Below are 25,479 nucleotides of genomic sequence, written 5' to 3'. Positions count from 1 at the left end.
CACACAACTGCAGCTCAGTGGCAGACAACTATTCATTCACTGAGCAAATTACACTAATTACTGTAACAATGGCAATCAACCTCTTGTGTTGTCCAATGACGTGTCGGTTGTAATCATGGGAATCTTTGTCATTGTTACCCTCCATCCCACATGAAATGAACACAGCATCACAGAACACTTAAATCCAGATTAGTTTGATGTTGTTTGTTAAATCTGTTTACATGGCAGTGTAACCGGACATCTGTGCTGTTGCTGTTTGACCGCTGTGCTGAATTAATGAGCTGGTGAGGTTTGATGGCTCCACTTAGGTCGTAAATAGGCGTGTAATCAATCTAAGGTCAAGCTTCAGCCAGGAGAGAGATAGTCTGCAAGCGTGTGACCAAAATGAACAATAAAGGCTTATAAATACCACGTTCTCCACATTAACACTGTTCACACCAGATGTTAAAGGTCAGATGAGAGTTTTAAAATACCTGCATGTCTGTGAAAAATGGTTGGCATTATTTCTTTATAAGAAACACAATGCAGTAACCACAAAGCTTTCTGTGTATTGTGTACTTTCGTTTACACAATTATTTGGCTGGGTCACATTTTTTCTGTTACATTTTTTCACTCAGACGTGTGAGTCCAATTGCAAGACTTTGCCTAGAGTCAGACTGAAGTTAAAATGTGATTACTTCAGACTGTACTTGAAAAAAAATTAAAGTCTGCTGTAAAACCAGTGAGGTGTGCAGTCAATTAACTCCTTATATTTCTGATAACAGACCTATTCGAAGCCATTGAAAGGAGGGAAATGTGCTTTTGACAGCACACACTAACATATTATCACATTAAGACAGTAAAACATTCAGGTAAGCAGACTTCTAATTATTACCAGTTTTGACAATCCTGGGACGGCTGGGCTTGTTTTCACCTTGTGAGTCTGAATATGGCAGAAAGTGGTCTAGCAGATACTGATTTTACTGGAACTACCACAGGGGTGTTTTGAGTGTTTTGCCAGGTGTTTAAATGTCTGTCTGTCTGTCTGTCTGTCTGTCTGTGGACTGATCTTGTCACCACAACAGCATCACAACCATGCAAGATGCAGTCATGAAACTTTAAAGGTGTTCAGTTGTAGAGATGCACAATAACATTGGCAGGTCATCATTATCGGCTGAAATTGGCTTTAAAAGGAAATATTGGAATCAGCCAACATGCTGATAATAATGGTACGTCATCTGTATCGGCCAATATCAATTTTAAAATCAGAACCGGCCAATATGCTTCTTGATTTTTGAGAGAAGCCAAAACAAATTTCCACTTAGATGGACAATTAAGTTATCTGTCCATCTATCTTACATTCTTTGAAAAGTGTTGTATTTCATGTCTCCATCTGCTGCTGGGCCATCATAAGGGTATGCATGCATAAAATGATGTTAATTCCACTACAGAAAAGACTTGATGATCACTAAAATTAGGTAGAAAAAAAAGAGGATATATCAGTATCGGTATTTGTTATCGGTCAAATGAGTTGTTCAATGCTGGCGTATCGGATATCTGCAAAAAATCCAATATCATGCATCCCTGTTTAGTTGAAATCAAAATGAAGGCAAAGTACAAAGATGGGTGTGGGGGCCAGAAGTAGGGGGAGTAGGAAGTAGGGGAAGGGCCATTGCCCCCCCACATTACGCCTCTAACCCATATTGATTTCAGGTTGTGGTCTCTTGCGTTGGTCTTTCTTTTGTGTTTGTTGTTACTTTTCTTATAAAGACAAATTGATTAAATGTTGTTAAAAAGGTTTTTTTGCCTTTAATGACAGTTTGAACTTCAAAAGCAGGAGAGAGAGAGAGGGGACGACATGATGGAAAGGGGCCGAATCAAACCTGTGGACACTGCAGCAGGGACACTGCCTTTGTACATGGGGAGCCCGCCCTACCTACAATGCTACTGGGCTCCCTTAACTATATTCAGATTTGAAAAAAATTAGATCAAACCCTAACTGTGATATCAGGAAAAACATACCAAGGTACACATGAACATTTTGCTTTAAAATGTTCTTAATGTTATATATAACTTGGGACTTGATGTGATACTTCAAAGCAAAGACTTACTTATGACTTGCACTGACTTTGACCCAACTCTGCTATATCTGTACTCATAATTCAGCCATTCTTGTGATATGATAAGCTGTTGATATTGTCAGTTTAACTTACTCAATGTGCAGTTTTCATGATTGTTGTATGTTTTTCTTTCACTGGAAAAAACAAAAAAATCTGTACAAGCTTTAGCATTTTTGCATCTGGCAAACCGTAATGAAGGTGAATAAAAACTTCTCAATTAATAATCTAATAGCATAGCTGGGTATATGCACTCCATCATTTCACTAAAACAAATCCAGCAAGTAAAAGTTGGCAAAGTTTTGTGCTGTTTCTCTTCTGTTTGGGCTCCCTAACAGTTGGAAGGCTCAGACAAGCAGCAGGTGTTTGCACATTACTAAACAGAAACTAAACTGTACAAACAGTCTCTGGCTCACAAAGTTAGCTGCAAACACAGTCAAAGAATCAGTACTATTAGTAGTTTTCAAGATTTTATTGCTCCCTTTAAATACCCTATACCTTTAAATACCTAATTTCAACATATTGTCATGCACAGTTTTTTGTAGTCATGTAAATCAGCCACAACATAATAACCCAAAATGTGAATTTGACTGTACTCTGCAAAGGCAACACTGTGCATAGCAGATAACGGTAAATCCTTTCAGGTAGGCCTCACCATGGCTGCTGGATTCCTCTGTAGACTTGTCACTCTCTCCATCCGCCTGTCCGTCTGCATCCTGCTCAGCATGCTGCAGACTGAGCTTATGGCACACTTCAAAGGCCTGACCCACTGTGCGCACAATACGCATGGCCTGTGTCTGACAGGGAAAGAGAGGAGGCAGAGACAGATGGACGGAAAGAACAGGGAGGAGAGTTTGAGATAAAAGGTCAGTGTTTAAAGCAGAAGGATTCAACAATAAGCCCCAAACACCACATCGAGTCATTTTCACTGACGAGTTCCTCCTGCCTGCCTTGAGATGAGTTAAATGAACTCACCTGCTGTAGCCTCTGGTGGACTGAAAACATGAACACTGAGTCATTCTTGGCACACAGCTGAATACCCTCGATCAAAGACTAATAACATCGCTTCTTTGGAACAATTCTCATTACATCTAACTGATATTACCAGACCTATGAGCCAAGACTGCGGTAACTTACAACAACTGCGGCAACACACATAAAAAAAACAGCTTAAACTGAAGAAAGGTAAAGAGGTACTTGTCTGAAATATGCAGCTGCAATCCTTGTCTTGCAGTGCATCTATTCTGTATTCACTGTAGGTGATGGATCTAGAGCGGTTAGCAGCAGGATATTAACTAAACCACCGGAAATCAAATTTAAAACCAAAATTGATTCACTGAGCTGACATAATCAGGAAATGTATTCTTAAATTAAAAGATCCAAATTCAGAAACACAGGAAACAAACAGCCCTTGGTCACAGGTAGCTGGACGCAGAAAGCTGAAGCAAATCACATTTAAGTCTACAGAGTGCTTAACACAAATCAAGGAGCAATGACAGCAGCAAATTGGGTAGTGAGGAATAAGAGCACAGGCTTTTTCCAGTTAGGAAAAAGAAAGAGCCGTCCTGAATACGACACATCGAATGACTGCATTGGATTAAAGGGATAGTTCACCCTAAAATTAAAACTACATCTTTCATCGGCTGTAGAGATGTCTGCCTTCTCTCCAATATAATGGAACTAGATGGCACTGGCTAGTGGTGCTCAAAGTGCCAAAAAACACATTTGCAAAACTCAACAGCTATGTCTCCTTATCATGACTTGGATACTCAAGATAATCCACAGATCTAGGGGCGTCAGTTGCATAGTGGATAGTGCCAGCGCCCCATGTACAGAGGCATTGCCTTGCTGCAGCGGCCGCAGGTTCAAATCTGGCTTGCAGCCCTTTGCTGCATGTCAGTTTTTTATCCTCTGTCCTGTAATTAAAGGCAAAAGCCCACAAAAATAATCTTAAAAAAAGAAAGAAAGAAAAAAAAAGATCATCCACAGATCTTGTCATGTCCAGTCTCAAGTAGGAACTATTTTCTGTCTGCTGAAGTACACCCACCAACCGTATCATCACGCAGAAGGAAGTGTACATCTACTGCTAGCTCACCTGGCATCACTGAGCTAGCTAATGTTACAGCTCACCCAAGGAGGACGACATTAATGTTTACATCTCCTGTGTCTTGAGCACTAGCATCTTGTCAGTGAGTAGATGCATGCTCCCTTCTGTGCAGTGATACAATTGGTAGGTGTAGTTCAGTAGAAAGAAAATAGTTCCTACATGAAACTGCCCACAACAAGGTCTGTGGATTATCTTGAGTAAGTGGGTCATGATTTCTGTAAAGAAACATTGCTGATGAGTTTTTCAAATGTATTTTTTTTGGCACTATGACCACCATAAGCCCAGGGTCATCTAGTTCCGTTATATTCAGGAGAAGGCAGACATCTCTGCGGCCAATATCTCCAACACTCTGCAACTCACACAAAAGCAATATTAACTGATACGTAGCACTACATGTAAAAGGAAAAATATGTATTTTTGCTTTTGGGTTGAACTGTCCCTTTAAGGCCTACTAATGCAGCTTTCTCTCTGTGTGGTTGTTGGTTTCATTTTCAGTTGGGTAAATCTCAGGGGTGATGAAATGTAAAAGCAGCAGGATAGTTCTATTTCTTACAAAAGTGTGTGTAATCAGCTGTGTATGTCTACAGTCAGGCAGTGTGTGAGCAGTCTTTTGTTGTACCTTCTTCTTTGACTTGAAGACATTACATCTGAAGGAATTATTGGAACCGTCTCTTGCGATGTAGCTGAAGATCTTTAAGTCCTGGGAGTCATGAGAAACGTAGAAAATCCTAGAAAACAAGACAGCAAATTTAAATACACAAGGTTCTTCTTTACATGATCCACCCTTTCTTTATAGTCACTCTTTAAGGAAAAGTGTTTTTTTGCCACTGACTAGCTCAGATTGTTATTCTAAGAGTCTAAGAGCCTTCTATTTAACCAGAGACAGACCCAAAATCAACATCACCCAACACACCAGACTCACATAAATGGTCATTTTAGTGTGCACAGTGCCAGCATATTTTCACATCTAACTGGGTGAATTCAGGGTTTATTTTACCCAGCTCAGAGCTGGTGATTGTTGGAACAGTAGGAAGATGGACCAAGATGGCTTTTGTGAGCTTTATTTTGTCTCTGTTAACTTTGAATGAAGTGTGTTTTATGATAATTAAATGACTGTTTATTTAAATGGAGTCTGGTGGGTTTAGCGCTAGCCATTTCTGGGTTGTTTCTGGTTTAACAAAAAGGATCTTACTCTTTAAGAAAAAGGACAGTGTCTATAGGGATTCTTCCATAATGCTGTCAGATACTGAGAATGATAATCTAAACCTGTCAGTGGCAAAAACAAGCCCTTTTGGTGGACATACGCTGACTGTGCACAAGTGCCCTGTTGTTTCAATGCACCTTGTTTCACTGCTGTCAGCGGCAGCAGTCTCATTTAATACCAGACTAATTAAAAAATGATTGTCTCCATCAGTCACTTAGACACAAAACATGGGAAATGCAGTCCAGGTTGAAAAACACTGAAGTTACCGTAAAACTTGGTGTATAAGTCGCACTTTTTTTCCCCCTTTTTTTCATCTAAAAAGTTGGGTGCGGGTTATAGACTGGTGCGACCTATAGACCAAGGTAAATGCTGACATAGGTAATTTGACCCACAAGATGGCGCTACGTTAGGCTGACCAAACGTCCTCTTTTGCCCGGACATGTCCACTTTTCACGTCCCGTCTGGGGCGTCCGGGGGTCTTTTATAAACTGATGATAATGTCCAGTTTTCCGTGTGTTTGTGTGTGTGTGTTAGAGTGCGGCACGGGCAGCATATTTCTGTCCGAACCCGAACCGAGCCCGACATTATTTAATGACCAAAGCACTGAGTTTGTGTCACACAGTGGTTACAGGCTATTTAACAGGCTGGGCGTGCACAGCAGAGAGGGAGACCTCCGTGTTTGAGACGGGAGCAGGAGGTGGGAGGTCCGACGCTTCCAGCGAGAGAAGAGGGAGAAATAAAACAGAGTAAGATAAAATAGGAAAAACCTGTCTCCCTCTTTTATTTTATTTTCAGCGTTTAATCAAGGCGGAGGCGGGCGGCTGGAGGTCCGAGACTTCCAGCGAGGGAAGAGATAGAAACAAACAGCCAATGTGTGTCTGTGTGTGTTATGTTCAGGCGTTGTCACGTAAATAACAGTGCTCAAGCAATAAACAGGACAGACAATTGGATTTTATTTATTTGTACACTACATTTTCACTGAAAGCTGACCGAATCCGACCCGAGCCCAAATACAATTTATAGCTACATTTTTGACCAAACCCGGCCGACCCGTCGGGTACCATCGGGCTCAGATCGCCACACTCTAGTGTGTGTATGTGTCCCTATTGGGGCCTATCTGAATTTCTGTCTTTGAGAGATATTATTTTGTAATATAACTGAATTTTCTATCCATACATGTACATTTTAAATATATTAAAATTATAAGGCATCTTTGAGTAAACTGCAAGTATCATTTAAGTAGGCTGTGTCGTGGCCAGCCGAGTGTCCTCTTTTTTGGAAATCAAAATATGGTCACCCTACGCTACATAGTAATTTAAACTCATTCGTTTTTGGGATTTGAGTAAGCATGTATAGTTACAGCCCACACTGTAATAAGGTACTGTAATGCTGTCTTCTTAAAAAAGAAAAAAGAAGTTTAACGTTAATTTAAACTCATTTTTATGGCTCAGATGTTGTTATACCGTAATTTTATTTCCTGAAGAGGTTGTTTGGAAAATTGCAATCTGAAAAGTAACCAAAGCTGCTTAAGAGGTTATTGTGTTTTGAATGTGTTTCAAATCAAAAATAAAGGGAAACAGTGTAGGAATAACTTGTATAACGTTTTTATTAACAAATAGTAATATAAAACCTTGTTTTCCCTGTTTGAGACCTTAGACTTACATGCCAGTGCGACTTATTATATTCTGAGTTTTACGGTACCTTTTCATGAAAAATAATATCAAAACCAATATTGCAGTCAGGGAGATAACACTGATCTAATGCAGATATAAATAAAATGAAGGGGCAATATTTACAGCATATTGCTCTACACCACCACATTACTTTAATCTCTTTGTGCCTTATACCATCCAAGTTAACTGTCCCGTCTGGCTCTGTCCTTGCCAGCAACCCTGCACACACTCTGCAGTAAACTGGCAGAGCAGCGGGTCAGCTCTGCATCTCCATCTGCAGCTTTGCTCACTGCTATAAAACAACTCCAATGGGAAATGGGCAAACAAATTATGACCATCTAGTCACACAATGCAGAATGTACTATGTATCCCCACTGCACAAACACAGCCACAGAAACACTAGCTAAGGATAAATGTATCCAACACACACGACCCCTTGACGAGGTGTGGCTTTGCCAAATGAGATCCTCCCACAGATGTATACATAATTTACAAACACACACACACATCACACACAAGCTGGTTAAGACACTTTTAAGTGGCTGCATACTCTTTTCCATCTCTGAGATTTTCATTTCCACGAAGAGGCTGCCTTATTAGCTCTAATTGCTTGTTTTAAGTCAGCCAAAAAAGAAGAACAAAAAACCCAGACGTTCACAGTCCTGACCAAAAAGTTCATCTTCAATTTTTGCCTGCACTTTCAATTCTAAAACTCCCTTTTCTTCTCAGCACCTGACAGGCAGTATTATTATATTTTGACACTTTGCAGTTTATTTGCTGAGAGTTGTTTAGCAGAACAGAACAGCAGAATTTAGATGATTGCTTGACAGGCTCCATCACTATGTAGACAGGGAAGATGGCTGATGGGATGTTGGGGCCCTAATGAATGTATTTTTGGACACATGTTGGTATATATATTTTTTTTTTACAAACTCAAGTATTCTTGCAAGAATAGTTCTAAATACCAGATCACTGTGAATTTATTCTGAAAGTAGGATGCCTCCTCTGGAAAAAATTACATACTGACAAACATATGCTCTACTAACTACATGCACAAGCTATAGATTATTCATTATCTTATGAATGTAAGTGCATCTGGCACATACGCTATAGTACATTTAAGCACATTAGTCCTGCATGTTAAAGTACATGGAAGCCTCAGCTTCATCCACAGGGGTTGAGCTGGAAGATGCAATTTCCACTGAGACATACAGTTTGTATTATACGCAGTATACGCATGGTAATCACCGTAGTCAAAGCTAACAAGAACATGCAGAGCGCAAGGAACAGGCCGGACTGAATATTTGACAGTTTAATCCCCTGAGTGTATAAAGTGTATATACCAAGTGGCAAAGATAGCAACATTTTGTAAGTTTTTCACAGTATGAAGCTATTAAACTGTCAGAGACTGAGGTGTGACTGACCTGTAAATGGGATCATGCATGATCAGCATCTTGCTCTCATCCCATGTCCATTCTTTCCTCTGTGTATGAGACAGATAACCATGATTACGCACTGATCTTATCATCTTATATCAAAGAATTTATACATTTATTATTACTGATATGCTAAAACTGATTTTTGTTACCAACCCTGGCATTTAATTTCTGAATTGAGCTGAAAATGGTTACAGCATATTCCTTTAAGAGTTTGTCACTAGTGACTTACCTTCTGTTTCTTCCTCAGAATCACCTTCACTCCGTCCACAGACACCACAATGCTGACTTTCTTCTTCTTGATGCTCTTGGCCTTGAATTCATACTAAAAGAAAAAGACAAAGGAGAGCTCATCAGAATAATAGAACTACATATTTTTATAGTGTCTTTTCTTTTTTGTGTGTATGCAATATGGCTGGAAGATATTTCCTATATATAATATCTCAATATTTTTAGACTATATATCGCCATACACAATATTTACCTTGATATTTTGAAATCTGCTCTTAAGCCCTGATCACACTTAAAGTGTTTTGCAGGTTGCAAAACATAAGGTGCACCACAATGCTTTTTTTTTTGTTTTGTTTTTTGCTTTTATTTTTAACTGAATGCCACTAATAAAAAAATGCTTGCTGCACCTATATTGTCGTAACCACCCCATCACCTCCTCACCCTAACTTACCTGTGTAATCACTCCATTATTTACCATTATTTTCATTTTTTTTTTTTTTTTTCATTATTTTTTATTTCTATTTTTCACAGTAATCAGTAGCTATTCTCTATTGAGATCATAGCAACTGTGGCTTGTAAAGTCGCATAGCTCTGGGTATCCAACAACTGCTAACACCAGTTTGTCCTCCATTGTTCACCAACTGTAAACTTGTTTTTATGACCACCGCAGAAGGCCCGCCTCTCAAATCATCCTTTGGACGATGGGACAGAAGCAGAGATGACATGGGGAGCTTTTCCGCTCTTAGTTGAAGTTACTTCAACTTGAGGAGTTCAGAGTGCTCCAGCAAGGTGTGCAGCAATGCAAAACTCTTAAATTAAAATAAATTGTGATTAAGGTTTTACACTACTAAAATACTAAACTACTAAGTGAACTACTGTTATAATAAAGTTAAATAAAGTACTGTTATAATACAGTTAAAGAAAGTATCCATATTATAAAGTTAAAGTATTATTACAGTTTAAGTTAAATCATTGTTATAATACAGTTATATAAAGTACTGTTACAATAAAGTTAAAGTACTGTTACAATAAAATTAAATAAAGTGTTCTCATAATAAAGTGAAATAAAGTACTGTTATGATAATACATTTGAATAAAGTATTGTTATAATGAAATAAATCAAAGTGGACCCCTGGTGCTTTAATTCTGAAGCTTTTATTTAGTATGTTTGTTGGTAGCATAGAGATGATTTGATTACAGCTGATTACACATAGCTGAACAAATATGCATGATAAATCAGTCATGAGCTTGGAAACAATTTACCCGCTGCAACTAATGATTATTTTCATTATAAATAATACTATATATTTATGTATTTTTTTCATTATAAATTAATCTGCTGAATACTTTGTTGATCATATGCCCATCACAAATTCTCAGAGCCCAAGATGACTTATTAAAAATGCATGTTTTGTCGAAAGAACAGTTGTTTATCTAAATAAATTTAATTTGGTATCAGAAAAAAAAGGAAAATCCAGCACATTTTGGAAACTTGATTAATTATCAAAATTGTTGCATAATCTTCTACTTGTTTCACCCATATGTGCAAGCATATGTTTTGGCATCCAGTCACCCTGCGCACACACACATTCTCTAACCACTCGACCTCTCCACTGCAGTAAGAGTACATGTCCTGCTTCAAATTTGGCAGGCCTACAGAATTAAGGACATAATTGGGAACAATCTGTCAGCATTAAAACATGATCTGCGGTGCACTTTAATATATCTGCATCTTTAATAGCTTGGCAGCTCACAAAAGGAGCACTGATTGAGTCTGTTGAATATTGATAGCCAAGCCGATTTAAAAAAAAAAGAAAAGAAACTGCAGCTCTCTGATGTCAGTGAAAAGAGAAAGGACACTTGGGTAACAGAGATAGATTGCCTGCTTCACCTTGACTGTAATGATCAGGTGTATTCTGCCTGATTATAACTAATACTATTAAAAGTTGGCAGTTTTACCTCATTAATCTTACAAAATATTCTGTACAATTCCCCAGGACCTGCCCCAGGCCTGATAAGTATCATGTTGGATAAATATAAATTGACAAGGAAACATCATGTGGCAGCTGAACCCCACCTTTACTTCTCAGCGGCACAGAACATAAACCACACCGGCTAAATTAAACAACATTTAAGTACAATGCCCAGGATGTAGGTTTGTCTCCACTCTGTTTGCTGAGTGGTAGAACAGCTGTGTCTGCACTGAGTGACTAACGTGTTTCCACCTCGTCAGCTGGCCAGGCTTTCTGCCGAGGAACTTAGCAAGTCTGGCCTGTCGACTCCAATCAGTGTCACTTTCAAACATGAAGCAGGGTTCAACTCTTGTTAGCCAGGAGCTATCAAGGCCTACAGTGGGGTCTGTCAGGCCACCACAGCCATCTATCATACTGCAAAATGCAGGTGTTAGACTTTTTGAGCCATAAATCTGGTTTTATCCAGTGGCTTTTACAAGGTCAAACATGCCAGCAAAGTGGGGTATAAACTGCAGGGGAAAACAACTGTCTGGCTTCAGACACATGAAAAACAATAATCTGACATTTTGGAAAAGAAGGTAATTTGTTTTCTTGCCCAGCATTTGATGAAAAGATTTATAACCCTGTATTAACTATTTGTTAAAGGGACAGTTTACCCCTGAATCAAAAATACATATTCTTCCTCTTACCTGTAGTGCTATTTATCAGTCTAGATTGTTTTGGTGCTGAGTGTTGGAGGTATCAGCCGTAGAGATGTCTGCCTTCTCTCCAATATAATGCAACTAGATGGCACTCGGGTTGTGTTGCTCAAAGCACCCAAAAACTACATCTGAAAAACTCAACAGCAATGTCTCTTTCCAGAAATCATCACCTGGCTACTCAAGATCTGATTACACAGACCGTGTTGTCAGTAGTTTCATGTAAGAAATATTTTCTTTCTACCGAAGTACACCCACCAACCGTATTGCCAATACTGAGCTAGCTAAGATTACAGCTAAGCCAAAAGATAATGCCACTAATGTTTACATCTCACCCTGTCACAAATATGAACCTCTCGTCCATGAGTAGATGCACTCTTCCTTCTGCGCAGTGATACGCTTGGTGGGTGTAGTTAAGTTGAAAGAAAATAGTTCCTACATGAATCTGCTCACAACAAGGTCTGTGGATTATCTTGAGTAACCAGGTCATGATTTCTGGAAAGAGACATTGCTGTTGAGTTTTTTTAAATGCATTTTTTGACATTTTGAGCTTCACAAGCTGAGTGCCATCTAGTTCCATTATATTGGAGAAAAGGCAGACATCTTTACGTCAGATATTTTCAGTACTTAACAACTCACATCAAAACAATCTAGACTGATAAATAGCACTACAGGTAAGAGGAGAGTTAGGCATTTTTGATTTTCTGGCGAGGTGTCCATTTATATACAAAGCGGAGCCAGCTGGCAGTTAGCTTAGCATAGAGGCTAGAAACAGTGGTTAACAGCTAGCCTGGCTTGGTCCAAAGGGGGAAAATGTACATGCTTGAACCCTGCTTGTAACTGACTTTAAGTTGAGTCTGGCTGTTTCCTTGCCACCAGTCATTATGCTAAGGTAGGCTAACCGTGTCCTGGCTGTAGCTTCATATTTAGCATATAGACATGAGAGTGGTATTAATCTTCTTCAATATTAAAATCTGATTTAATTTCCAAATGTTTCCAAGTTGAATTTTGCACCATAAATGGATGGAAACCACAGGTCACTGGCCCAAGTCCAGGCTCATTTTGCCATATTTCCCTTTTTTAAATCATCTGCAAAAGTCTGACAAATTTCCCCTTTTGTTTTTCAAATCTGCCTCAGACAGAACAGGCAGCCAGCTTCCCACTGGAGCTGGCAGAGTTATCCTGAAAACAATAAATGTCCAGTCTGCTGTTTACCACATCCTGCCAAAACGTCTTGAGCCAGATGAATAAGTAAAGAGGAGAGGGAGCGTATATGTTGGTTAAAAGGGAAAGGATCAAATGAATGCCAATGTGAAAACAAGGCAAGGGTAAGAAGAGGGAAAAATAAAAGAAGTTGAGCAGATAGGAGGAGACAGAAGGAGAGGAGGTGAGGAGACAGCTGTTGTTACGTAAGGACATCCTGCAAACTGTGACCTTTTAATCCAGCTCCACACTGCTGCCAGTGGAACAATTAGCTGAGCATTATGAACATGTCAAGACCTAACAGACATGATCATGAGATAGTTTAGCTTTTATCTGTCTCATGTGAATCCAGAATACATCCTCACTGCCTGTGTGAATGTGTGCGCCGACTGACAGCAAATAAGTGCTTATAAAAGACTTAAAATGAAGCTTTTTTTTTTCTCTCATCACATCCGTTTCTACGTTTTCCATACTTTCTTTCATGCTAATTTCCTGCTTGTGTCTATTTGAAATGCCCTGCTCTCCCCTGCCCTGGATCCATGGTGATTAAAGTTTCAGTCTCTAATTATACAGAACTGAGTCCTGAGAGAGCTGATTAAATGGAGAATAGGTTCAGAGAGGGAGAAGAGGAAACGCACCACGGAGACAGAGGGAGACGAATGGCCGGGGTTTAAAGACAAGAAACAGGGAAGTGCTCATACTGCAAAGTGAAGAGGTGTGGTGGTGAGATGAAAGGAGAGTGTGAAACCATAAACCAGGTGCTGAGATTCATTTATCTCTTTTGCAGCATGCTTATGAACTCCACTGATAATCCACTGATACTGAGAATACAAGATCTGCTCTGTGACGGAGTAGAATTTGATCGTTTTTAGGCATCAACCTGCCACACATTGAGCTCCAAAGCCGACAAAAGGCAGGGAAAGGTTATTAGACAAGACAGGAATACAACTGAGTGGATTAATTAACAATGCTCTTAGTTAAAATGGAGCGCTTAAATAAAAAAAATAATAAAAAAGAGGAAGCTTTTTCCTTCTTTTACTAACAATAAGTTGATAAAAATTACATTAAAACTTTATTTTATGTCCTTTAATCACTCATCGCAGCTATGTTTTATGCCCAAGAGTAGTGAGCTTTTGGTATTATACACTTTATATCATGTCTGACACTTGACACAAACTTATAAAACCAGACTGTCAAACAGTTGTTTTTAATTTATTTCAAGAACTTTACAAACTCTTGCAATCCCAATCAGGTCTCTGTTAATTATTGTGTCACTGCTGCAGGAAAATGTGAGCAATGTGGAAAAGTAAAGACACACTGTCCGTTAAGATGTGGATCTCAGACATGATCAATAACTGGATGAACAAATCATATCTTGGGGGAGGGCCTCTTCTACAATATTTAGAAAATACTCAAGATGCAATATTAGAGTTGGGAACTCTGCATTTGAGCCATTTTTAAGCAAATGATGTTTTTGCAGCTCCTCCATTGTGAGGATTTGCTGACTTTCTCTGTTTTATACCACAAACTAAGTTACCTAAGTATCTTTGGGTTTAGGACAGTTGGGTGGACAAAACAAGATATTTGCTGACCTCAACAAGGACTCTTGGAAGATGTGATTTTAAAGTGATTTTCAAAGTGATTTATACAAGAAAATGGTCTGCAACTTAAAGGGGAACACCACTTCAATTAAGATTCCAATATGTTATTTCCATGCCTGAGGAAAGTTCAATTAATATTTGTGAATATTAGCTACTTCCTCTCAAAGCCAGAAACTAGAGAAGTCTCAAACTTGTGATGCCATATGGTGTAAAGTCTGGAGCTGCTCCACAGACAGTGACTGGGAGCCTGATTTTGTGGACCCACAGAATATTTGTTTTCTTTTTTTCTACCCAACTTAGCTTTATTCTGTCGTAGTGTTTTCAGTTCTTAAACAGAAAATGTGCCCATATACTCAGAACATTGCCCTGCATGCTTGAAAAAAAGGTAATTAATAACAATATATGTTATCACAATTCTCAGTATATCGCAGAATGTTTGAAATCATAATAATATTGTATCGTGATAACATCATTTGGCCAACTTTTGAAAGTTTTTGGGCTCCAAAGGCAAACAAGACATCGGGAGGGAAACACGAAAATACCAGCACATCATCAGTATCAGCCAATATTGGCTTTAAAATGAACAGAATCAGAAGTGGCAAACATGCCTTCTCTTAATTTGCACAATGAATGAATATTACATACATTGAAAAGTATTCTATTTAATGACTACATCAGCTGGTGGGCCATCATGATAAGAGTATGCATGCATGATATTAATTCCACTACAAAAGAGACTTGATGATGGCTAAAATTAGGTGGGGAAAAAAAGTGGATATATCGATATTGGTATTGGTTATTGGTCAAATGAGTTGTTCTACATTAGCATATCAGATATCGGCCAAAAGAATCCAATATCTCGCATCTCTAATCTGGAGACAAAACTCTTTGCAAAACCAAGCAGGGTGAGAATGTGTGACAAGAAAAAAACCTTCCCATATAGGGCTGGGAAATATTGATATGTTGATATATCGATATCGTGGTATGAGACTAGATATCTTACTATATAATAGTACTGCACGATTAATCTAATCACAATCGCGATGTCAGGCTGTGCGATTACATAACTGCATAAAAGGCTGCGATTTGCGATTTAATGTAGGCTAAATGAATGTTAACGTGTGTGCCTGTGAACGTGACTACCTCTCCTGTAGTGTGTGGAGTTTGTTGACATCACGCCCACAAGCTATCCTGGTGTGTGCAGCCAACGCGCAGCAGTGACCAACACAGACGATGAAGAGGAGCATGAGCATGACCATGAACAGGCTGAGTTGGTGGTGAAAAAAACGCCTGTTACATGGTGGTACTTTGGATTCAGGTACGGCGATGTTGGTCAGAAAGTCATGCTGTGTAAAAGTTTTAAAGTTAAAGTCGCCACGTCCCGCGGCAACACAACTAATCTATATCAGCACTTAAGACGGGACGTGGCGACTTTAACTTTTAAACTTTTACACAGCACATCTTTCTGTCCAACGTCGCCGTACCTGAAAGACTTGCTGTGTAAAAATTTAAAAGTCGCCACGTCCCGCGGCAACACGACCAATCTACAGTGGTGGAAAAAAGTTTTCGGACACCCTTAAAATTTTACACAATCTCAAATATTACCATGAAATATTTGTGGAAAAATCTTTTTTGTGTTTCAAAAGGTGTGGCTGCATTAGACAGATACAAACAAATACAAATTATATTATATTATTTATATATATATAAAACTAACAAAACTAAATTCTTGACAGTTTCAATATGTCAGTTCTCAACATTGTCGGTATCAAAGTCAACAAATAACAGAGAATGTGTTCAAAACTGAACAAAAAATAAATAAACCATCACATCATCAAATTAATATTTAGTAGTCCTGCCATTGGCATGTCGTAGAGCTCTAATCCTGGCTGGCATGTTCCCCACGAGCCTTTCACACTGTTGAGGGGTAATCTTGTCCCATTCTTCTTGAATTACTGCTTTTAATTCTTCTAAATTCTTTGGTTTATGCTTTGAAACAGACCTTTTGATAATCCACCACAGATTTTCAATGGGGCTCATGTGTAAGCAAGACAAGACTTCACTAGAATAAATACAGAGGGTTTATCACAAGATGCAAACCATTGGTTAGCCTTAAAAATGGAAGGCCAGATTAGAGTTTGTCAAAAACCATCTAAAAAGCTTGTACAGTTGTGGAACAGCATACTATGGACAGATAAAACAAAGATCAACTACCAGAATGATGGGAAGACAAGAGAAGGAGGAAGGGAATGAACCGCTCATGATCCAAAGCACACCACCTCATCAGTGAAGCATGGTGGAGGTACTGTTATGTCATGGCCATGTATGGCTGCCAGTGGAACTGGTTCTCTTGTATTTATTGATGACGTGACTGCTTACAAGAGCAGCAGGATGAAAGCTGAAGTGTTTGGGGCTACATTATCTGCTCAGATTCAACCAAATGCTTCAAAACTCATTGGACGATGCTTCACAGTGCAGATGGACATTGACCTGAAGCATACTGCAAAAGCAACCAAAGACATTTTTAAGGCAAAGAAGTGGAATGTTCTGCAATAGCCAAGTCATATCATCTGACCTGAATCCAACTGAGCATGCGTTTCTCTTCCTGAAGCCAAAACTGAAGGCAAAACACCCAAAACACAAGCAGGAAGTGCAGACGGCTGCAGTAAAGGGCTGGCAGAGCATCACCAGGGAAGAAACCCAGCATCTGATGATGCCTATGTGACAAACACTTCAGGCAGTCATTGACTGTAAAGGATTTGCAACCAAGTATTAAAACTGACTGTTTAATTGATGTGTGAAGAAATGGTTGTAATTCCTACACGGTTCATACTACATTTTTGAAAAAAGCCTTAAATGAAAGCTGAGAGTCTGCACTTTAAGCAGATATTCATTGTTTCATTTAAAACCCATTGTGGTGGTGTACAGAGCCAAAATGACGACAACTGTATCATTGTCCAAATAATTATGGACCTGACTGTATATCAACACTTGAGACAGCACAGGGAAAAGTAGGAAGAGTGCATGCGAGAGAAAGCCGAGCCGTGTAACGTTAAAGACAAAGAGAGAACTGAAAGCTGCCAGAGCCTCATAAAACAACATCCAAGCACAGTTAAGCAAACATTTGTAAGTGTCACAGGGAAATCATGGACTCCATAACAAATGAAAAATTGAGCAATTTTGCTTGGTTTCGGCCCACTTGACGTGCTGCTGTGTTGTGCTACGGCGTGCTGGAATTTGTCATTTACGTGACAACACCTGAACGCAGCATATGCTCGCTCTGCTGTGTGTACAGTTCCGTGCTCAGTCCGTAGATGGTCATTGACACACTGTCTGTCCATAACAATAACTACGTCAGGTCAGTGCCCCCTGATATAATGATACCATTTATTTATTACATTATATTGTAATCGCAATCGCGATATTGTCCACCATAATCGCAATCGCACATTTTTACCAAATTGTGCAGCACTACTATATAATGACTCTTAACAACTCTGTCTGTGCGTGTGTCTGTCTGTTTATCTGTTCCACGTTTTTCTCCTCACTGACTTGGTCAATCCATGTGAAATTTGGCACAGTGGTAGAGGGTCATGGGAGGATGCGAATGAAGCAATATTACATCAATTGGCCAAAGGGGGGCGCTATAGCAACCGATTGAAATTGCAAACTTTGAATGGGCATATCTCATGCCCCATATGTTGTAGAGAAATGAAACCTTGCACAGAGATGCCTCTCCTCATGAGGAACAAATTTGCCCCAAGAACCCATCACTTCGAGTTATATAGATTTTCCGCCATTTTGAATTTTTTGAAAATCACTTCAAATCGATCTCTTCCTAGGAAGTTTGACTGATCTGCATGAAACTCTGTGAACATAATCTAGGGACCAATATCTAAAGTTCGCTTTTGGCAAAAGTTGGAAAACTTACTAAAACTGAGCTTCTATAAGGCAATGAATATTGCGGAGGGCGTGGCTCATCACATAAAGGCGTATAACATCTCAAGGGTTTCACCGATCACCACGCAACTTTGTAGGCATATGACCACACATAATCTGAGGGGACCCCTCCCTTATTGACCCGAACAAACAAAATGGGGGTGCTAGAGAGCTAAATTCTTTCTAGGCCTAACCGCCATATCAATTTTTATTACAGGACGCCTCAAGGTGACTGGAGAATTTTAACTCTAATTGGCACTGGGTGGCGCTATAACAACAGAACAATGCTTAAAAATGGCTAAAATGTGACCGATTGCTGTGGCTCCCCCTGCGGCTCCCCCTGCGGCTCCCCCTGTGGCTCCCCCTGTGGCCGAATGTTGTTGTTTTTCTAATTTTTGGTATGACTAAGTCATGGTATGGTATGCTGTACATAATCACGGAAACTGTCAGTGTGTCATTCTGTCAGTCAGTCATTCTGTCTGTCCCACGTTTTTCTACTCACTGACGTGGTCAATCTATGTTTAACTGCACATAAGCATTGAGGATTGGCATAGGTAGAAGGTGACAAAGCTACTAATGGGTATGGACTAGTCATCTCAGATTTTGGATATCTTAATATTGTTTACCCACTTAGTCATTATATCCACATTGACGATAATTATCTATCAAAAATCCTGTTATGTAAATATTTTGTAAAAGCACCAGTTGTCAATCTACGTTATCATTGCAATATTAATATCAAGATATTTGGTCAAAAGTATTGTGATAATTCATTTCCTCCATAATACCCAGCCCTGTTTCCATCCATAGATGACACACACATTACAAAGTCTAACACACCTGCACAGTCTGGAAATTTACCACCACATCAATGTCAAAACATTCACACACAGCTCTTTCATAATTCACAGTTTATGCCAGCATCCTGGTGAAGCAAAGTGGGATTTTGCAACTTCATCCAAAGGATGAAATTTTTATATTTTCTTTGCTTAAGTGCCACATGTTCTGAAATATTCAAGCTTTTAATGCACTTGCATTGTTACGGTTTTCCTGTTATCAACAGCGGAGCAAACACTTAAAAAGTTCATGAAACAAGCTCCCCGAAGCCTCGGCACGTCAGGTTAGAAAACTTTCAGCAAGGCATTAAAATTAGAGCTTAGTTTACTTCAGTCTGCTGTTTTGGTTTCTGAACCTTTCTGAATCATGTTTGAGGCATTTAGGGAGACACACTTGAGGAAAAACACGGGTTGTAATGAAAAAAGGTATCACTAATATGTAGATTGAAAACTTCTGCGTAGGACATGGGCTTTTAAATCTAAGATGCACTCTTCAAAGATTTGTCTTAACACCTTAAAACTATGCCTCCACTGCTGGCTGTGAGAGCTGCAGTGTTACTAAAATGTTCAGACTTAAGAGTGGGAGCATTTATTTCAAATCTTTCTCAGTCTGGATGTGTGCATTTAAGCCGTCAGACTCATCAGTCTTCCCAGACAGCGTAACAAATTTGAGCCGGCGTTTCTCTCTGCAATCTATTATGAAAGTGTCAGACAGAATAGTGATGGCTGTTGCTATGTGCACAAGATGAAGAAGCTGGCTCTCTGTAGATTTTGTGATCCCAGTGTTATAAATTTTGAGTTAGCCGCTTTAAAACAGAGACAAACATATTACAGGATCAAACCAGAGGAGGTAAGAGCCCACTCACTTTTTATTAGTTATCTGAGCCAGCCAAGACAACAGAAATTGGTGTGACAGTTTCAGAGCAGCTTCTTTGAAACTGTATTCTGTCTGTAATGTATTCTGCCAACATATATTAGCCATTGCTTGTGATGAGCATTGGGCAAGTGTGTCAAATGAAATGTAAAATTGACAAGTTGTGGTTGTACAAAGATTTACATAACCTTTTAGAGGGTTTTATCTTTGGATAAAGCCAGGCTAGCTGTTTCTCCCTGCCACCAGTCTTTATGCTGAGATAAGATGAGACTGATATTGATCTTCTCTAACTCTTGGACACACAGTGAATAAGCATATTTCCTTTAAATGTTAAACTATTCCTTCAAGTGTAAAGATGAGTGATGTTTTTTGAGACTTCATGAAGTCAGAACATCATATTTTGAAGAAACACATTTACCCCAAATCTGAATTATTATTATTTACATTGTAGGGCTGCACAGTGCATTGTTTAAGTACCAACACCGCATGCACAATACCCACACTGCAGGATGGGTCATGTCAAGTAAGGCAAATTAACTCAAACACATCATGCTACAACTGTATTGCTGCTTAATACTAAAAGGAAACTAATTTTCCATGACTAATTGCTACCAGTTAAGCCTTCCCCTTTAAGACAGGTTACGTGTATATGTGATGTAGTCTGGCGGTGTTTGTTAAAAGAAGTGAGACTCTCTTGTGTGTGTGGAAAAGTACCATAAGCAGTACCATTAGCTTTAGGCTAAAGCTAACTCATTCAGCCTAAAGGAACCAGGGGTCACCTAACTATAGTCCAGAGCTGTGAAGCTGGAAAAGTAACATTAAAATTAATGTTAATCTACAAGCAGTTATCGACCACAACCTGATAATGAGCGAGGAACAGGAGGGGAACAACACAAGGAAGCCCCGCTATATGAGTATAAGCAACATGCATTATTAATATGACATGTTAGACTTTAGCCTGGATTGATAGAAGAGCATTACGTTGAATACAATGGTGTCATGTCACATCAACCAGTGTATTAAATTTCCCCCTACTCGTTCACAGAAAAGTCTTCAGAGAAAAAAGCCATTCTTCAGATTTCATTTTTAATATTATTTATTATATTTATTTTCTATGCAGATGCACCACCCTACAAAATCACACCAAGAATTTTAGCATGATAAATCTTTATCAAATAGAGCTAATCAAGTCAACTGGTATAAATTCATGTATTTAGTCATATTGCAACATATATATCGCAAACAAAAAAAAAAAGCCTTTTTTTCCCCCCAATATCATGCGACACTAACTTCCGGTGTTTTCAGGCGGTGTTTCCTCTATTATTGTTCACTGCGAGCCGTGAACTGCAGCAGAGCACCACAGTGAGTCCATAACCAATGCAAGTGTCTGTGGTAAGTTCAAATGTCTGTAACAACAGCGGGACAGGCAATTGTTATCCACACTGCTAAAGTCAGTTGAACACGTGATTCAAAGATATGCTGACAGATTAATCATTTTTGTGTTTTAAGCTGAGCCAGACCAGAGAATATTTGGTTAAAAGAGATCGGCGATGCTGTTTTTGCCACTACTCTCAGAATGAATGAAATTAAATTCTCTTGGTGTTCTTCGCTGTTTTGTAAGAAAGAAATAATGAGGGGAAGAGAGGAACCAGCTTTAAAAATGACATTTTCTCTTTTTCAATAAGTGCTGCATGGTGGATGTAATTTATGCTGGTGTCAAGAGAAGTTCATGTAGATTTTGATCCACATGATAAAGATTTAGAAACGTAGGCTAAATTTTCAAACATCATTCATGATTTAACACAATTCATACATATTATTCCTATGGTCTAAGACAATCCAAAAATGTAAGTAAAATTCAACAATTCTCACACATCTAAAAACTAGAGTGCTACACTTGTTAATGATGAATTTGTGATGTCATCAAGTATAAAATCTGGGGCTGCTCCATAGCCAATAAATTGTGAAAGATGCTGCAGATGACACTGAGAGCACCCAGGGGAATATTCCGAATATATGGGTATATTTTCTGTTTTAGACCTGACAACACTACAACAGCATAAAGTTAGAACAAACCAGACATTCTGTGGGTCCACAAAATCAGTCCCTGACCCACCCTATGACATCACAAGTTTGAGAGACTTCAGGCTTTGAGAGAGCGCAGCTCATGTTCACAAATATTGATTGAACCTTCCTCAGCCATGGAAATAACATGTCTTAATTTAGGTGGTGTTCCCCTTTAAAGAAACTTAAAAGTACCTCCTAGACAACTTATCAAACTCCATACACACACAGAGACCAAAAAATTTTGATCTCATGATCCCAACATAAAGACAAAGATCTAATCTTGTCCCCATACCACGACTGATAAGGAGGCTTGAGTCTCAGAGGAAATTGTAGAGGACGCCCCAGAGGACATGAGGGACTCTGTTGAACTCCAGCATTTACGTCCTCTTTTCTAGTCGGGCCGCAGTTCGAGGAACAAGGCTCCCAGTCATTATGTGGAAGTAGTTGTACTGCAGATACTGTAAATAAACCTCCTGGCTCCAAAAGTACCTGTCAGCAGACTCCTAATGAAAGGCTACTGATTCCTTCAGCTAATGTTATTTGGTTCAATGCTTCCGAGAAGGAAAAGTTGGATAAGGACACATTTGTTTCTCCTCTTGCTCTTCATGGATATTTTCTAAAATAAATAAATGAGCAGGATTTAGGTTCAAATCATGGAATAAGAAATTATGGGCAACCCCCACTCCCTCTCCTTGATCCTGAAAAGCAGTGGAATGCGGGGTGCATTGTGGGTCATTGATGCTCCCTGTAGTACCACTGAATCCATACAGAAGTCCACAATAGGCTCTATAGATCGCAACCTAGCAACCCCTTCATTACAATTCCCAGGATTTGGGGAGTTCCAAGGAATTTCACTGCTTTTTTTTCCCAATTGAGTAACAAAGAGATGACTGTTGGGAGCAGAGCTGAGCTGAGAAATACAACAGCTGCCCAAACAGCCTGGCATTTAACTTACAAAAAGGCTTCCTGGAAATCAAAGTAGCGGGAAATAATCTGAAGTAAAATTAGCACTTTTACTGCATGTAAAACTCCAACTGCGGGTGCTAATTTTTTTGAGAAGGAAATCACGTGTTGGCCATCAAGCAGATGTTTCTCACAATGTCCCGTTAGTTAAACAAAGAATTGGAGCTTTAATCACTGCTGCTCAACTAGTCTCCCCCTCTCTGAGTGGTATTTTCAGACAGGCATCTCAGCCTCGCGGTCAAACAGGGAGGACGGAGTGACTCCCATGACGCCGCAGAGGCCCAAACCTCCGGAGTGAACTGGCACGTCTCATCATTAGTCAGCAGGACTGTGATAAGGGAGCAATTACCTCGACAGTCGCCACGGACGACGACCTTGGCTTGGACCAGAAATGGACGGGAGTTTGTGTTCGCGCATGCTGGCAGTTTAATGTGTGAAAAAGAGGGAAAGAATAAAAATAAAAGTGATACATAGGCAGATAACATTTTTAAAGTGTGTGTCTGCGTGCATTTGGATGCTTGCTGGTGCCTGTCTGTGCCTACGTGAGTGGTTTCCGCCTGAGTGCACATATTATGGATTGGACTCCTGGGCTCCAGTCTGTTGGCAGCCTCCAGCGAGCAGCAGCAGTCTGGTCCCGTGGGAGAGACGGTGCTAACAGGAAACAGCCTGCTTAAAGGGCTGCTTAACGGGGGCTTCTCCATGACAGCCGGGGTTACACGCAACACTGGAATTTACTGCAAAGGTTGTGAGTAACTGAGGCTTTTATTGTGAAATTCAAATAGATTCAACTAGAGATTAGAGCAGTTTTTGACTGAAGTGCTTGGTTTCATTTTCTTTCTTTCTTTCTCTCAGCATATTTATCTTTGATTTCAGTGATTCAGTTGTGGAAGACAGATAAGCAACCACAGCTGTCACTGACACTGCACCAGCTCCATCTGGGAGCTACAGCTGTGACTTCTGTAGATAAATGACTTTCATTACTTCTACTGCAAGTGTGTTTATAGAGGCTGACAGACAGAATTGATCAATCCTGTGGCCTGGGTTAATATGTCTGGACGGAGGCAGGGAAGGAATCAAAGCCCTCGAACTCTGGGCAGGCATTACAACACACCATGTGGTACACTTAATTGATCATCATTATGCCCTTCCATCTCAAATTAAAGCGGCAAGGTCAGGACGAAAAGCCGCCACAGATGAAACCGTGATGCGGGATGAGTCAGCTCGTACCTTTGGAGAGGCATCAACTCCACTTGAAGCAGGCTTGACAGAGAAAGCAGCTAAGCCCCGGTGCGGGCCCAGGCAGGCACTCCTCGAGCGTCGGCGCCCTTGCAGCGAGAATGAGGCCACGCCTGAATGACTTGCTGACAGGCATGGTGAAAGGACAGCCAGTCCCAGAGCGCTGACGGCGGCTACTCAGGGTTAGTCACATGGGACGTGGAGGAAATACAAAGGAACGACCTGAGCATGCCAAACACTCACTTTCAATGAGATATGGGAGGAAGGTGCACACGGATACACACTAAACACATACATCCACATGTGCACTAAGGAAAACACCACAGTAATTAGTTACAGTCATGACAAAATTATTCATATTATTTCATAATTTACAAAAAACCGAAGTGATGTAACACTGAGAGCTAATCTCCTCTGAGTCTCAGACAAAAGAACTCAGATGGGTGTTCTTTTTTTTTAAAAAAAAAAAAAGGGGGATTCAAGCAGATATTTCCTAACATCCGGAAGTATGGAGGAAAAGTAGTACTACACATGCAAACAGTCTGACACTGAAAACCTCATCTGAATCCTCTTTAAAGTTACTACATTAAGAGACAGTGGCAGTGTCTCCTTTAAATGCAAATCTGAGTCACAAGAAACAATATAACAATATAATATATCTGATTATTGTTTATGTGGCTGTGGCGAGAGGGCCTCACTTATATATCTTCTGTGGTACTGACATGAAGTAAGAAGATTTTGGGTTGGTGTTAAAGAAATTATATGTTCTCTATACAATGTAAATATCCCACTTTGTCCAGCAGTGTGTCTGCAGGTAGAATTGCATCTTCACTAACACAATGACTGATAACTCAAGCTTTTCTTATAGTTACACTCTGACTAAACCTCAGACTAAAGACTTTGCAATGGGATCACTCGAGCCGCGATATAGTATTTCACGACTTAAAGCAATTGTTGGCCAGGGGCTCCTTTTTGTCCCCTTTGATCTGGCGCACTTGCTCAGACCACACCCATCTTCAAACTCTGCCTTCATTTTGAACTAAACTACAAACCTGTGAAGTTTCATGAGCCAGGGGTGTAAAGTAGGGGGGGGGATGGCCCTTTCCCTATTTCCTACTCAACTACTTCTGTACCCCTTGCTTGGACCACAACAATCTTGAGACTCAGCCTTCATTTTGATCTCAACTACACGCCTGTAAAGTTTGGTGACTGCATCTTGCTCGGTTGTGACATTACAGTGTTGACAAATACGTGTCCACAGGCAGACATATAAACACCTAGAAAAACACAATTCACCTCACCTGGACCACATTTCTTCATGATCACACACACACACACACAC

General features: G+C 39.8%; 1 protein-coding gene across 1 annotated transcript in view; it reads right to left on the bottom strand.

Moving 5' to 3' along the window:
* Positions 1-25,479, bottom strand: part of si:dkey-34e4.1 (carboxyl-terminal PDZ ligand of neuronal nitric oxide synthase protein) — an 84,388-nt gene that overhangs the window by 33,815 nt on the left and 25,094 nt on the right. Inside the window, exons 3-6 of the mRNA XM_049604567.1 lie at positions 8,749-8,841; positions 8,505-8,563; positions 4,823-4,931; positions 2,752-2,893 (exon numbers count right to left, since the gene is read on the bottom strand). Of these exons, the coding sequence (XP_049460524.1) occupies positions 2,752-2,893; positions 4,823-4,931; positions 8,505-8,563; positions 8,749-8,841 (403 nt within the window). The remainder of the gene's footprint in view (positions 1-2,751; positions 2,894-4,822; positions 4,932-8,504; positions 8,564-8,748; positions 8,842-25,479) is intronic.

This window comes from Epinephelus fuscoguttatus, linkage group LG18 (assembly GCF_011397635.1).
Source record: "Epinephelus fuscoguttatus linkage group LG18, E.fuscoguttatus.final_Chr_v1".
Lineage (NCBI taxonomy): Eukaryota > Metazoa > Chordata > Actinopteri > Perciformes > Serranidae > Epinephelus > Epinephelus fuscoguttatus.
Note: the sequence above shows the minus strand (reverse complement) of the source record. Positions and strands in the feature narration are given on the sequence as shown.